This window comes from Heteronotia binoei, chromosome 9 (genome assembly GCF_032191835.1).
Source record: "Heteronotia binoei isolate CCM8104 ecotype False Entrance Well chromosome 9, APGP_CSIRO_Hbin_v1, whole genome shotgun sequence".
Taxonomy (NCBI): domain Eukaryota; kingdom Metazoa; phylum Chordata; class Lepidosauria; order Squamata; family Gekkonidae; genus Heteronotia; species Heteronotia binoei.
In genome coordinates, this window is record NC_083231.1 from 58,139,198 (window position 1) to 58,155,865 (window position 16,668).

Here is a 16,668-nt window from a genome sequence, read left to right on the forward strand (position 1 = left end):
TCTCTTTAATACTATGACACGTCAAAAGCTTCATAGAGTTCTTCCACAAATATTCCCAAGTTTCTATCTGTATTTCTTTATTTACATTAATTGCCCACTTAATCATTTGAGATTTCACTACTTCATCTTCCGTAGACCATTTTAAAAGTAATTTATATAATTTTGAAATTAATTTTTCGTTGTCTCCAAGAACTTTTTCCATTTCTGTTTGCTCTTTTCTTATTCCTTCAGTTTTAATGTCATTCTCCACCAAGCTCTTTATTTGTTGCATTTGGAGCCAATCATATTTATTATTCAGCTCTTCAGCAGTTTTCAATTCTATTTTGCCACTTTGTATTTTTAATAGTTGATTATATGACAACCACTTTTCTTCACCCGTCTCCGCTGTTATTTTTATCACTTCGGCTGGCACTATCCATAACAGTTTTCTCTCATCTCCATATTTCTTATATTTCATCCATGTAATTAACAAGCTGTTTCTTATATATTGGTGAGAGAAAAAACCGTCTTTTCCCCCCCATAATACATATAAGCATTCCAGCCAAATTTATTTCCATGACCTTCCAACGCTAAGAGTTTTTTGTTTAACAACATTATCCATTCTTTTATCCATACTAAGTGAACTGCTTCATGATATAATTTTAAGTCTGTTAATTGAAATCCACCTCTCTCTTTTGCATCTGTTAAAATTTTCATTTTCATTCTTGGTTTCTTCCCCGCCCACACAAACTCTGAAATTTTTCTTTGCCATCTATTAAATTGTTTACTGTCTTTCACAATAGGAATAGTATGAAACAAATACATTATTCTTGGTAGAATATTCATTTTAATTGCGGCTATTCTACCCAACAGTGACAAATTAAGTTTATTCCACTCTAACATATCTTCATCCATTTTACGCCACAGCTTCTCATAATTATTTTTGAACAAATCAATATTCTTCATTGTTATCTCCACACCCAAATATTTTACCTTGGAGGTAACTTCACAGCCTATTTATTTCACAGCTTATTTATTTGCATATTTTTACATAGAAGTTTTGATCTTTCTTTATTAATACAAAGTCCCACCAACTCCCCATATTCTTGTATTTTGGCTAGCAACAAAGGTGTGACTTGTATGGGGTTTTCATTTATAAACATTGTATCATCTGCAAATGCTCTGTATTTGTAAGTAAATCCTTTTCGTTTTAATCCTATTTCTTTATCTTCTTGAATTTGCATCAGTAATATTTCAAGAGTCATTATAAACAACAGTGGGGAAAGTGGACAACATTGTCTTGTACCTTTACTAATTATGTCTTCTGTAAGATCAGCATTTATACATAGCCTTGCACGTTGTTCAGTATATATTGCTTTTATCATTCTTATAAAGCTTTCTCCCAGCTCCATTTTCTCTATTACTGCAAACATAAAATCCCAATTTAAATTATCAAATGCTTTCTCTGCATCTGCAAAGAATAATGCTACTTCCTTTTCTGGATGTCTTTCATAATATTCTACAATATTTACAACAGTTCTGATATTGTCTCTTATTTGCCTTTTGGGAAGAAACCCCGCTTGATCTTCCTTTATAAAATTCATCAAATATTGTTTAAACCATTCTGCCAAGATTCTTGTATATATTTTATAGTCATTATTTAATAATGAAATTGTTCTATAATTTTTTACGTTCGTAACCTCTATCTTCCTTTGGAATCAACAAAATAACAGCTTCCTTCCACGTATTTGGTATTTTCCCTTTCGTTCTTATCATATTCATCAATTTCTGAAGTTTCGGGATTAACTCCTCTTTGAGGGTTTAAAAAATTTAGCTGTATATCCATCTGGCCCAGGTGGTTTTCTATTTTTCATTGCATTAATTGCTGCTTCAATTTCTATTTTTTCAATTGGATCGTTCAAAACTTTTCGCATATTTTCTGCTAAGGGCGCTATTTTTATCTTTTGTAAGTACTCATCCATCTTTTCTTTCCTTATTTTAATACCTTTAAATAACTTGGCATAATACTTAAAGAATTCTCTTTTTATTCCTTCTTGATCTACCACCTCTCTTCCATCCACCACAATTTTATTAATAATTTTACTTTCTCTCTTTTTCTTCAGTTGCCAGGCCAAATATTTTCCGGGTTTGTTTGCTCCCTTGAAAGATTTCTGCTGCAGTCTTTTCAGATTCCATTCCAGTTCTTTATTTAACAAATGTCTCATTTGCATTTGTAATATTGTAATCTCCCTTATAATTTTCTTTTTCCCTGGCCTTTTTCTCAGTTCCCCTTCTTTTTTTCTTTATTTCATTTGAATGCCCAACATCTGTTTTTCTTTTGCCCTCTTATCTTTGTTATTCAATGTAATCAATATTCCTCTCATTACTGCTTTATAAGCATCCCAGACTGTCTGAAATTCTATATCCTCTTTATCATTTGGAAGAAAGCTTTAGTTTCATTTTTTAGAGATGTCACTATTTCTTTATTCTGTAGTAAATCTTCATTCAATCTCCATCTTCTCAACTTCTTAGACAATTCTGTAATCCACATTATTGGGTTATGGTCAGCCCTAATTTTAGGTAAAATCTCTATTTTCTTTGTTATAAGGCCTAAGTCTTTAGTGCCCCACAACATGTCAATTCTGGAAAAAGTTTTATGTCTTGCTGAAAAAAAGGTATAGTCCCACACTTCAGGATTAAATTTCCTCCATATATCCTCCAAATGTTCTTGTTTAACCAATTCAAAAAAAGACTTTGGCAATTTTCCTTCCTTATTATTTTTTTTACCCCCAGACCTATCCAGTGTGTTCTTAATTGTTCCATTAAAGTCCCCCATTATCAAAACTTGGTCATAAGTCAGTTCATCAGGTTGTTGTATAATGCCTTTTAAAAAAGCATCCTTTGCACCATTTGGTACATACAGTCCTAATAACTTTTTTTTGCATTTAATATTATTTCTACCACTACAAATCTTCCATCTTTATCTTTAAACACTAATTTCGGCTCCAATTCTTGTTTAATATAGAAAATCACTCCCCTTTTCTTCTGTTCAGCCAATGAATAAAATTCTAGTCCCAGTTGTTTATTCCATAAAAATGTATAATCCTTTTGTTTGATATGCACTTCTTGTAAACAAACTATATTACAATTTTGCTTTTTAATCCAATGAAACGTTGCCTTTCTTTTTTGTGGTGAATTTAGTCCATTTACATTCCAAGATAATAATTTGTAATCCATCATGGTGCAAATTCTTTAGGTTCTTCATAAAACCTACGCAGTTCCTGTGTGCTTGTAATTGTAATCCTTTTTCCTTGCAGCTCAAAGCTCAGACCCTCAGGTATTATCCATCTATACCTCATTTCATTGTCACGTAGTTTTTCTGTCAATTTTTTGTATGCTTTTCTGTAATTTATCACTTGTCTTGGCAATTCTTTCATGATTCATACTTTGCTGCCTCCCACTATCAATGTCTTTTCAAAATTTTTATTCAAGATTTTCCCCACCATTTCTTTTGTCATATATCTTATAACCACATCTCTTGGTAGATTATTTTTCTTGGCATATAGTGAGTTCACTCTATGCATATAGTCATACATGCTTCTAGTTCCTTCAGGATCTTCCTCCAAAAATTCTGCAATTATTCTTATCATATATTCTTTCAAATCAGTCTCTTCATCCTCAGGTACTCCTCTCAGACGTATCTGGGTTTTCATCAATTTGCAGTCATGAATTGCCACCTTTTCTTGCGTTTTTAGTAAGGTGGAATCATGTATTTTCACTCTCTCTTCCACCTCTTGGACTTTCTTTGATGTTACCACAGTCTCATTTCTGAGATCTTCTATATCTTTCCTTAGCTCTTCAATGTCTTTTCTAATTTCTTTTTTAGAAGCAGTTATCATGTTTCTCACCCCTTTCATCATCCTGGCTTCCATTGCTTCTAATTGCTCTTGCATTTTCTCCATTGAGGCAGTCCTTGCACGGGTTAACTTATGCTCTGACATTTAAAAAAAACACCAAACATTTTGACCTCTCCAAATTAAATTTAAACTATCAGGTTTGATAGAGTAAGGCTTGCCCTTTTCAATAAGCCTAATTTCGCCGTCCTCAGGGCCTCCTGGGCTCAGATATTATTTTTTGAAGTTTTTATTTCTTCCAAAATGGCGGTCGCGACTTTCTGCTTCCCTTTAAAAAAAATTTCCTTCAAAAGGCTTCTAAAATAATTATCAGTGATAATGTCCAATAATATTTACCTTATAATTGTCACCTCTGTCAGCTTCACCAATTTTTAATGTCCCGAACACTTTAAAAACTTTGTTTAAATTTTGACCGCCTAGCAATGGCCGTCGATGATATTATAGTCCTAGAGTAGGCTAGCTACTTCAATGATTTCCCTTTTCCATCCAACACTTCCTGCTTTTCTTGCCAACAAATCCCATTTTCACTGGTAAAAAGATCTCACGATGTTTGACGTATTTCCTGTGTTGACTGTGAGAGCTGCAAGTCTCTGACGAGAGGGTGTTTTCACCAAAACCGCAAGTAGACAAAACAATAAATTCCTTTCTACTTTTTAGCACTGTCCTTTAAATTTACAAAATTCAAATTTTGCCCCTTCTCCCCTTCTTCTTCCAAGCTTTCTGAATCTCTATTTCTCACCTTCTGATTTTATTTTGTTTAACTTTAAATAGTCCCAGAATGAAGATAGTCATCAGTACCTTTTTCTGCAGTTATCCAGATCTTATAACACCGGTCTTGTATAACTTATATGTTTAGCAGTCTCAAAGAAGGTTAGGATCCTTTCGAGCTTATGTCAAATAAATAACTCTGGAAACTTCTGAAGATGAATATGCAACTCGTCTCTGGAGACCCCTCAAAGGAGCCCCGCCGGGACTCCCTTTTAGCCAAGGTAAATCTCCTCAGAGTTTCCTATGCATATCTTGGACTGATATCTGACTGAGAAAAGTAGGCAGTAGGCATTAAATTTCCCTCCACTACTCCAAACAGAAGCCCCAGCCTGCTCCCCTTCTGAGAAGCAATTCAGCTCTGCATTTTCCAACCCCAGAAGTCCCCCTGGACTCAAAGTTATATCTGAATGCCTGAGCCCGGAGGCTCAGTTGCACTAAGACTCAGTCTTGGAATTGTAACATCATTTAATGAATAAACCTTATTTGATTACATCACAGAGGTGATCATTGATGGGGATTGTGCACTGCTTGAATCAAGGGGTTGGTGATTATCGGGGTTGCCAGGAGCAGAAAAAGATGAAATAGTATGGGGACAGAATATAGGAGAAACTGCCTTATACTGAATCAGACCCTTGGTCCATCAGCATCAGTATTGTCTACTCAGACTGGCAGCAGCTCTCCAAAGTCTCAGGTAGAGGTCTTTTATATCACCTACCACCAGATCTTTTATTTAGAAATACCAGGGATCAAAAAAACTGGGACCTCCTGCATGCTAAGCAGATGCTCTGTCACTGAGCCACAATCCCTGTGGGTCTCTACTTGCTATCTCTGAATTTGTAACCAGTTAAGAATTCACCGAAAACCAGAATGTGAACTCATTTCTGAAGCAGGTTTGCAAACTATGATCTTTGTAGTATTGCATCTGCATCAATCCAACTAGGGTTTAAACCTTCTCTCATCACTTCAGTCCATCTCACTGCAAAGTGGTAAACTGGTGTCACTAATTATGCACCTTCTAGGGAGCAGGACTTGCTAAATCACAATTTCTAAAAACTATCTGCGCTAACCATAATACAAAGCCCGCCCCCCCCCCCCCAAAAAAAATTGTTTTACCAAAAGTGTCAAAAGATCAGGTAATAAGATGATTCATAGATTGGTGTCTAAAAATCAAATTTAAAAAAAAAATTACAATCCAGTCCTAAATGCTTTAATTTGTCCATCTGATAGACAAATGGAACTTGCTCTCTAGGAAGGAACACAATACAGGATATTAGGAGAATAATTTATTTCACTAAATGTCACTAAATGTCTATCGCTTCATACATCATACCAAAAATATTATATATGTTTAGCTTTTCCTACAGATTTTTATTTAAAGTTTAAAAAATGATTTATAAATGGGCTATCAGTAGCGATTCAAAGTAGCGATTATTACTGCAACAAAATATGAGAATATGTAATGACAGACCATGTCTAGCTTTTTTTTTCAATTATGCATTATATAGTTAAAGGTCAAAGAGGACATCACATCACAATATAGGCTTATCCCCAACTGTAAAATCTAAACTGCATTTCTAAAAAAAACAAAAAAAGGAAGACAATTAGGCATTCAGAAAATGCTTCCCTCTCACAACTTCTTTCAATCCCTGCCAACAGCATAGCAACACAGGCAAAATCAGCCTCTTAAGCAAATGAGGAGGCATGAGCAATTTAGCCCATCAGGAAAATAAAGCAGAAAAATTTCCATCCGTTGGTAATTGGAGCCCTAATGGGAGCAGGAAAATAAGCACAACTATCTGAGCTTTTGTCTGGCTATTATTTCAAAAAGGCAGAAAGTCCATTCATTTTTAAGAAAGTAAAAGATACTTATTGCATTGCTCAATACAGTAAAAGTCTACATGAGTTTGGGGTGCACCTCATATGTGAGGAGGAGGAGTTAGTTCTGAGTCACTTTGAGAGGAATACTTGGTGCTTATGGTAAATTTTTACAGATGTAACTGCTCCAGAAAAGTTAAGTACAGAAGAATAACTTTGTTAATCTGTTGCAGCAAAAAGAAAGAAAAAGATGTTTGTTGCCGTCCTATCAATCTTAATTTTATACTGGCATAAACTTTTGCAGACTTTTTTCAGATGCAATCACAAAGTCTTTGATCACAATTGACTTGCTAAGATGCACTAAATGTTCTTTAAAGAACACTTAATATTACAAATATTTTGGAGCCATAACTAGAAGATACCACAGTCAAGCTGGCCCACATACTAATACAGGAACATTGTTTTCTTCCCAGTCTAAACGAGAAATAAAGCAGTGTTGACTTAGGAAATCATGAGTGCACCTTACAGGAATAAAGTTGCCTTGTTTTTGCATTAATTATTCAAATAAATTTAAAAGTGCAGAATAAACCATATTAATATGAATTTCTCTTACCTGCTTACCATCCAGTGTGCAAATTCTCTTGACAATTCCTGAATCTAACTTAATAGCTTCTGTTATATCAGTCAATACTTGGTCAAAGGAATGAGCAGTCTTTTTATTCAGCAAAATTCTTACAGCTTTCCGAGGCTTCACTCCACTCCGTATAACGGTTACTAATTTGGGCTTAATGAAGTCTTTACTCTCTTTTAGTTCACTTCTTGCAGATGTCAAAGATGTGAGGGATCGAGATGACCCAGATTTTATGTTGACTGACCAGTTTGGATTAACATTCTTTGTGTAATCAACTTTCCGAAATGTTTCATTGGATGCACATACATAACTTTCACCTGGGGAAAGATGAGGAAAAAAGACATTACGTTCCTTGATAGCCTTGACAGACTTTTTGTTTCATGAACCATGTACTGTGTTTTGATTTAAATATATAAAATACATTTTCCATAGTCCCACCAATAAAATTTGGGTTTCTTTAAAAAAAGATATAAGATTATACTTCGTTTGAAAGGGTGTTTTTCTGTTACTTTTCTGTTGAAAAATAAATTTTATACTAAATGCACTTTTTCCAAAACTGTATGCAATACTATACTTGCTTTTTAAAAAATAAATATCATAATTTGATTATGCACAGACTTCAGCACAGGGAGAAAAATATATTGTTTGTGATTACACATCAAGTAAGTGGAAACACCAGTTGAGATGACACTGCCTTTAAATTTTTTTGCTACAACCCTAATCTCTGCAAGCTTCCAAAATCAAAACATCTCTATAACATGTATGTTTTCTTTATTTGTCTGAAGAGTGATACAATCTCATAATTCTGTGGACTCCTCTGTGAGCAATGAAAAGTTTAAAGCAAATATGAAACTGAAAGAAAACTTAGAGCTAAATTAATGTCATTTCTCAACTAATAATGATTCTTAGTTACCTGCAATATATCCAATTCTCAGCATGGTCCACCTGTAGATACTTAAACCCAAAGACTGAAGCCATTAATAATTTGCAGGTAAATGACCCCATGAATATCCTATAAATCTGCACTGATCCATCACTTACTGAAATAGCAAAGAGAAGAGCAAGTATTGTTCTGACACCCAAAGATGACACACTATCCACTTCCTTGAAATCATTTAATGGAGAAAGTTGAGCAAAGAAATGACACTAAACATGGTGATAAATGCCTGAAGCAGGATGAGATTCTCTGAGTAAATGCATATAAACTCAGCAATATCCTGCTCTGCAACAAGTTAATGGGTTGGATGCTATACAAAATTTCTGCCTGTGCTAAAACTCTTGTGCACAAGGAAAAAGGCAATGGTAACAAACCTGTGCTATATAAAGTCTATTGACTCCCACAACCAATTTCTGGGCACTATAATACATAGGGAGGAAAGGGCTAGGTGTTGCACAAGATATTGTACAGGCAGAACTACACTAAGCCCATTTATGTTCTCACTTGTGCCTCACCAGATCCAAGTCTACTACTTGTAAAATGGACAAAATAGAGTTTATCATGGGATCAGCAGAAGGACCTAATTACTCAATTATATCCATTTTCCTTTATTCACATTGTCCTTTGGACACAGCCTCAGTACACAACCACTGAGAGTTCTTAAGGAACTCAGATGTGATATAGTTGATCTACTAACCTGTATATGTAATGAATCACTAAGTTCAGCCACTGTAACAGAAGACTGGGAAGTAGCAAATATTATACCAGTTTTTTAAAAAGAGCTCACAGAGGAGCCAGGAAATTACAGGCCAATCAGTCTGACATCTGTCCCAAGCAAATTAGTAGAAACTGTAATCAAAGATAGAATTCTTAGGTACAAAGAGGGACAAAGCATGCTGAGGGAAAATCAGCTTGGCTTCTGCAAAGGAGAGTCCTGCCTCACCAACCCTCTGGAGTTTTTTGAAAAAGTGAATAAGAATGTAGACAAGGGTGACCTGGGAGACATTATATATTTGGACTTTCAAAAGGCTTTGGACAAGGTGCCTCACCAAAGACTCCTGAGTAAACATGACAGTTATGGGATAAGAAAATGGGTTCTCATAGATTAAAAACTGATTAAATGACAGGAAAGCAAATAGAAATCAATGGACAGTTCTCACAATGGAGGGAAGGAAGCAGTGGGGTCCCACAGGGAATGGTATTGAGGCTGGTACAAATTTATTCATAAATAATCTAGAACTAGTGGTGAATAGTGTAGTGGCCCAGTTTGCAAATGACAAAAAATTATTCAGCATGGTAAAAACCAAGTCTGACTGTGAAGAGCTCCAAGAGGATCTCCACTAACTGGGTGAGTGGACAACAATGTCAAATGAAGCTCAATGTTGATAAGTGTAAGATGATGCACACTGGGACAAAAAATCCTAACTTCAAGTATAGGCTAATGGGGTCTGAATTTGTGGAGACTGAGAGAGGGAAAGGTCTTGGGGTCATAGTGGATAGCTCAGTAAAGAGGAAAGGTTGAAGAGAGGCACTTTTCAGTTTAGGAAGGAGATGACAAGGGGGACATGATAGAGGTTTATAAAGTTATGTATGTGGTGGAGAGAGATAACAAAGAGAATTTTTTCTCCCTCACACAAAATGCTAGAATTCAAGGGCATCAAATGAAGCTGAATCCTAGAGCCAGAAGTCAACATCAGGGAAAGGCCTCAGCCTCTATGCTGTTGCTGACCATCCAGAGGCACTGGTTGACTGACTACTGTCAGGGCTCTTCTTATGTTCTTAAGGAAGCCTTACTAACACAAAAAACAACTTACATGCCAAAGCATGATTCTAAGAGTGCATCACATCTACCACCTTAGTATTCAAGGTACAGAACCAGACAGTGAAAGAAGTCCTAATTCCAGTCTACGAAATTACACTGTGATCAAGATATTGATAGGCATAAGCTATACAAGTTTTTTCCCTTCCACTTAAGTGTTGATATAACTGGTTAAATATGTTAATAAGTTCTCAGTTGGTCATTCTCATTCTTGATTCTCATAAAGATTTAAACCATTTATTTAGTGAATTGTGAAATCATTTTTTAAATTACTATGACAATACTTTGAGGAGCAGTATCAAACGCCCCTCCTGATTACAGTCCTTTAAACTTTTTTTGTTTAAAATACCTGAATCTGCCTGCAAATCACCCTTAGAAAAAAAGCACACTATTCTTATCAACAAGGAAATCTGATGCTTAAAGGGAATTTTCTCATAATAAATGAGCAGTTATCTGAACTCAGGCTGTTAAGACTTCCTTATCAGATGTATCTGTTATTATGTAACTCCACATACATCCTACTAACAGGATCTGCTACCTGAGACATACATTATTTGTTCAATTTAATGTTTGACTACATTGTTTGTTCAGATTACTCTTCATGAACAACATCATCCCCTTTGCAGATGTTTTACCATAGTATTCTAATCAGTAGCTTTTAGCATGTAAGCTTAGTATCTTATGTTCCTTTTAATAAGTTCTTTTTAATAAGTTCTAGATTTAAGTCTCCAGTTAAAGCTTACTGCTGTTGAGCCAGTTTGTTAGCAGGTCTGCCACCTTGCAAATGGGTAAGATGAATAATAATAATAATAAATTTTTATTTATATCCTGCCCTCCCCGCCAAAGCAGGGTCAGGGCGGCTTACAAGACATGATAAATATATCATGATATAACAATAAAATACAATTAATATAATAAAATACAGTTAAATACAGATTCGTAGATTTAAGTTAAATAAATAATTTAAAACCGATATAAATTAATAGTGCTACAGTTTCAGTACATATATAAAGATAGCTGGGTATCATTGCCAAGATTCCACCTTAGAAGGCAAGTTGGAAGAGGGCGGTTTTACAAGCCCTACGGAACTGATTAAGATTCCGCAGGGCCCGCACCTCCTCTGACGGCTGGTTCCACCACTGGGGAGCCATTATCGAAAAGGCCTGCTCCCTTGTTGTTTTTAGCTTGGCCTCCCTTGGCCCAGGGATTTTCAGAAGGTTTTGCGAACTAGATCTCAGTGCTCTCTGGGGAATATATGGAGAGAGACGGTCCCTTAGGTAGGCAGATCCTTGGCCATATAGGGCTTTAAAGGTAATAACCAGCACCTTGTAATGAACTCGGTACACAATTAGCAGCCAGTGCAGTTCCCGCAGCCTAGGCTGCACATGTTCCCACCGGGGTAGTCCCATGAGCAGTCTGGCTGCTGCATCCTGCACTAGCTGCAGTTTCCGAGTTTGTTACAGGGTCAGCCCCATGTAGAGGGCATTACAGTACTCCAACCTCGAGGTGACCATTGCATGGATCACTGTTGCCAGGTCGCCACGGCCCAGGAAGGGGGCCAACTGCCTCGCCCTCCTAAGACGGAAAAAGGCAGATTTAGCAGTGGCTGCTATCTGGGCCTCCATTGTCAAGGAAGGCTCCAGTAGCACTCCCAGGCTCTTGACCCTATGCACTGGTATCAGTGACGCACCGTCAAAGGCTGGTAGGGGGATCCCCTCTCCCAGCCCACCGCGACCTAAGCAAAGGACCTCTGTCTTCACTGGATTCAGCTTCAGCCCACTCAACTTAAGCCAACCTGCCACGGCTTGCAACACCCGGTCCAGATTTATAGGGACATCATCAGCCCGGCCATCCATCAATAGATAGAGCTGGGTGTCATCAGCGTACTGGTGGCAACCCAGCCCATACCTCCAGGCTGGGCAAGGGGGCGCATGTAGATGTTAAACAACATCGGGGAGAGAACTGCCCCCTGAGGCACCCCACAAGTAAGTAGGTGTCTCTGGGACAGCTCTCCCCCAAGTGCATTCTCTGTGGTGGCACCCAACTCATGATCAAGAAGTCTCCATATTTCTATCATTTTACAAAACATACAAAGCAGGAATGTTCAGGAAGGTGTTTTTATAGAACTATAGCACAGTAGTTCTGGAGAAAACCTTTGTAATGAAACACAGTTTTAGTCTACCTCAATAATTATCAAAATGATCATTTTTTTACTGCACTGTCTTCTACACCTGCAGTTCCATTTTCTGTGTTGTTATAGTGTATCTTGCCTTATATAGTTTGTTTCACATTGTTCTGTAATTTAATAATCCTACTGTTGCATTGTTCATTGAATGTCTTATAGTGTCTGATTACATTGTTTAACATTTTGTAATCTGCCTTGAGTCCCAGTGTGTGAGAGAGCTATAAATAAAGTAAATAAATCATTCAGTTTGAAAATGAAAGGACTTGGGCTTTTAATAATCATTTTAAGACTTAATGCTCCTTTGTAGGACTGGACAAATAATCTTCTCAGCGAAAGTCCCTCTTGAACTCCTCAAATATAAGGGGGAGATGGGTTGTTATAAACTGGTACCTTGAATGTTGATAGTTATCTGCTCTAAGAGGTCTGGTCAGTCTCCAGAATCTTGCCATGTTTCTAGTTTGTCATACAGTTTACTCTTTATTACTTAAGCCAAACTTCACTCAAGTTGTACACACAGAGGATTGGGTGGGATGGTTTTGGTTGGATGAACCTGGGACCACACAGATGCTCATACTGAGAGTGGGGGTTCAACTTATTAATCAGGTTTTGTTGATGAGCTACAAATCAGGCTGGCCCTACTTTAATCTAGCATCTGAATACCACATCTTTTTATGTGAGGCTAATTCTTTGGCTAAGAAATAACTGTAAACTACAAGTAAGTTTAGGTCCTCAACTAAAATTTTCATTTGCAAATTCATGTCTGTATAAATAAAAAAAAATGTGAAATCACAACTGTTTTATATAGAATAAATGTATCAAACACATTAAATGTCTGCTGTGGTCTGCATAAAAATGCTGTGGTTTCTTAAACATGATTTTAATCTCAAAGGATCTTCATTTACTCAACAAAAGTATCTGATGTTGCTCTTATTAATTCCCTCAGAAAGCTAACATCAATTTGCAGAAGTAATTTATCTCTTGGGTTATAGTTAATATTTATGCTATTGCTAATGAAGTTTTCTTCTATTCAGTGATACCATGGAATAAGGCTTGCAAGGCAAACTCAAGACATACAGTTTAACTGCTTATTTAAAGGTTGTGTACTTTGAAAGTCACCTAATTTAAATTCAGTGAATGCAATAAACTCTCTTAAGAGTTCATAATAACCCATCCACTATTTCCATACACTGGCAGACTGCTCCAGATTTTGCCAATCAACCCCAATATGCCCTGTTTTGTTTCAAAATATTCTTAAAGAGATTTTAGATTAGGAACACCATTATCTATTTACAGTAGCATAGCAAATACAAAAAATGTATTTGTCATATATAGCAACTTCCTTTTGGAAAGTACATAGTGTTTCCTGTTAAAATAAAATCCACCAATTGATACACACAGGCATGTACCCAACAATGTGGCTTCTTTAACAAAATGGCATTTCCATTTTCAGAAGAAAGTGCTGATTTCTATCAGTCTTCTGCCCCCCTGCAGTTTCCCATTTTGATCCCTATGCTGTTCCTGAAGAACAAAATTGGTGGTGGAGAATAGGGATGGGCACAGAATGTGAAAATGGTGGCTCATTTTGTTTCATGGTTAGTTGGTTTGGCCAATTCGGTGGTTTGGTTTGTGGGTTTTTTTTATTTTTATGAACAAATCGTGGTTCTTTGGTTAGTTTGGTTCAGGAAGGCATGGAATGGAGGGCTAGAAAGTGTCGGCACACTGCAACATGCCTGGCATGATGACATTACCCAGAAGTGATGTTATTGCACCAGGCATGTCACCGGACAGGTTGGGAATGCTCTGTCACTTGGAGAAAAGCTCTATGATAACCATAGAGTTTTTTCCTAAGTGATAGAGCGTTCCTAACTCGCCTGGTGACATGCCTGGTGCAATAAACAATTTGGAACAAACCACGAATTGGCTATTTTAGACATGAATCATGACTTGTGTTTCAATTCCTGTCCATCTCTGGGGGGAATCAATGGACATAGCAGGAGAATGAAGCAGGAAAGTCCAATTCAACAAAATTCATAGATGATTGGATACATCCATCATTCCCCAACTATGGCTATCACATGGCTTTAAGGATGAACAAGAACATTGAATAATAGGAAGAAAGTATGAAAATTACAGAATTACACTGCATATTGGTGGCATATGTAAGCATCCAGTGTACTCCACATGAATCTTTGCCAGGTTGCTGAAGCATGCTGACAGAAATATGGAAGAAGCTGGCAATCTAATATTAACAAGCCATATGTACCAAAGATTTAAAATTGCACTAGCAGTTATTGGTTAATATAATCTTGCTATGCAGATATATTCTTGCTAACAAACAAATCAATTTTAGATGTTAAGCCATCTTTATTTGCTTTGTTCCCTCTTATCCCCAAGTGGTTAGAATAATACAGAGTGGAGAAATTTAGTCAGAAATGTTGATGATTTTTATTCATTCAATTAGGTCCACCATTCTTACTCTCAAATAATGGGTGTAGGTTGTAACAGGCAAAGGAAGAAACAGAAACAAGAATCCCAATAAACAGCAATAATGCAAAGAACCTGTCAGCCAAAAAACCATGTGCCTTACTTAAGGATCATCAGTAATTCTTAAATCACTGCCATCTGACACTGTGTGGCCCACGCAACACTGAATACTCTTAATGTCTTGTTTAAACTGGGGCTCTATGCATACAATTTTATGTTGTATGGGACATGGGACATTAGCACACCAATTTAGCATGCATGAGGGCTAAATATCTGCCATACTAATACGGCATACATAGTGGCTGAAAGAAAAGCTTAAATGGCATGTTGGGTGTCTACAACACCACACAAGCATGCTCTTCTTTCCTGATGATGCCATGCTTAAACCAGGCTTTAGAAGCTGCTTATGCAAGTTGCCAAAGGGAGTTTGCCAGCAGTCTAATAATACGTTGCTACTTTGAAACCAACTTTTGCATCTCGAGAGATATCATAAACCATCAGTACAATATTTGATAATCTAGCTGACCCATATTAGAGAGAACAGAATGTCAATACATTATTCTTGTTAGCTGTCATCTTGGTGACATGTTGCAACTCCTTCACTATAAAATGATAGTATAAGTAGCCTAGCAAGTCATACCATTCTGAAGCCTATACTAGAATGCAACTAAAAAGCAATATTACCATAAAATAACAGACTTAAAATCTACTAAACGTAAAACTACTTAGTAAGAAGATAAGCCTGAACTCACACTTCAATTTTCTGGACTGGGCAAAAGCAAACCAATAATATACTTAGTTCATTTATACCCTACCTTTGCCCTAAATGAGAACCCAAGTAGCTTACAATAGTTACTCCTTCTGTCTTCCATTTTGTCCTCACAACAACCTTATGGGGTAGGTTAGGTTGACAGTTGATGTGACCCACTCACAGTAACTCATTAAGTTCTTGGGCAGAGTAGGGATTCAGTCTTGGGTCTCCCAGATCTTCATCTGATGCTTACAAAAAGTGTTATTTAAATGCAATCAATTTAAATGTCTTAAAAATTAACTTTTATACAAGACTTAGAGCCAGGTAGGAAGAGAATGTTTCTCAGAGAGGCCTTATTCTGCAAGAACAGGATAATAACTTATTTAATGAGACAAAGAAGAGCTAAAAGTAATTCAGGTACAGTCCAACATAACTAGAATACAATCCACTTGTGGGTAAAGTGGAAAATCAGTTATAAGAACTACACTTCTAAAAAATACCTGTAATTAGTTCTGTAGTGATGGCAAAGCCACCCAAACATTCTCTAGAGCAATCTTTCCTAAAAGAAAGATAATCCCACACAAACGATTAGGCTGCAATCCTGCATACAGACATGAAACCCACCGACTTCAGTGATATGTAAACTGCATAAATATATGCAGGATTGCATCCTAGGTTTCCTTTCTAAGTAGTCAACCTATTAAAAATAGTTTATTTGGCTTTTGTTATTTGACTCTTTTTGTTATTTTCTCTTTTACTAAATTCAAAGCAGTATGCATGGGTCCACCCCCCATTTTATTCCTCAGTCCTGTGAAGTAGGTTAGGCTGAGATATAGTAACATGGCCAAAGTAATCTACATTTCTAAGGTCGCCAACCCTGGTTTTAGAAATAACTGGAAATCTGAGGGTGCAACCTGCGAGAGTGGGGTTTAGGGATAGGAAAGGCCTCAGCAGCATATACTCTCAAGCAGAGCAGCTATTTTCTTCAGAAGTGGAATAAACATTTTAAATTTTAAGGTGTGAGTTCATTTTAACAATAAAATAAATCACCAATTGATGAAGTCTGGAGATCTCTAGTCCCCACCTGGAGGTTGGCAAGCCTAAAGAGTATGTGATCATGACTGAAGTCTAGGAGTTTTACAGTGCTAATCTAAGGAAAGTTACAACCTTCTAAATCCACTGGAATCAATGGGAACTCTGTTTAAGACTGTACTGTGTGGGAGCTGAAGTTGGTCATTTCCTCCCATTCCACTATAGAAGTATTAATATGCTTTGATTTCTTACTACAGTGTGAATTACATAAAAAGTAATGCCACATCTACTTGAGAAATAGTTGGCATCAGGGCTTTTCTTGTGAAAAAGCCCAGCAGGAACTCATTTGCATA

The 16,668-nt window shown here is 36.7% G+C and overlaps 1 protein-coding gene across 4 annotated transcripts in view; it reads right to left on the bottom strand.

Moving 5' to 3' along the window:
- Positions 1–16,668, bottom strand: part of DCLK2 (doublecortin like kinase 2) — a 137,146-nt gene that overhangs the window by 95,749 nt on the left and 24,729 nt on the right. For all 4 annotated transcript variants that reach the window (XR_009555798.1, XR_009555797.1, XM_060246659.1 and 1 more), the window contains exon 2: positions 7,090–7,424. Coding sequence is in view for 2 of the 4 variants with exons in the window: in XM_060246659.1 (XP_060102642.1) it covers positions 7,090–7,424 (335 nt within the window). In the remaining 2 variants the exon portion in view is untranslated. The remainder of the gene's footprint in view (positions 1–7,089; positions 7,425–16,668) is intronic.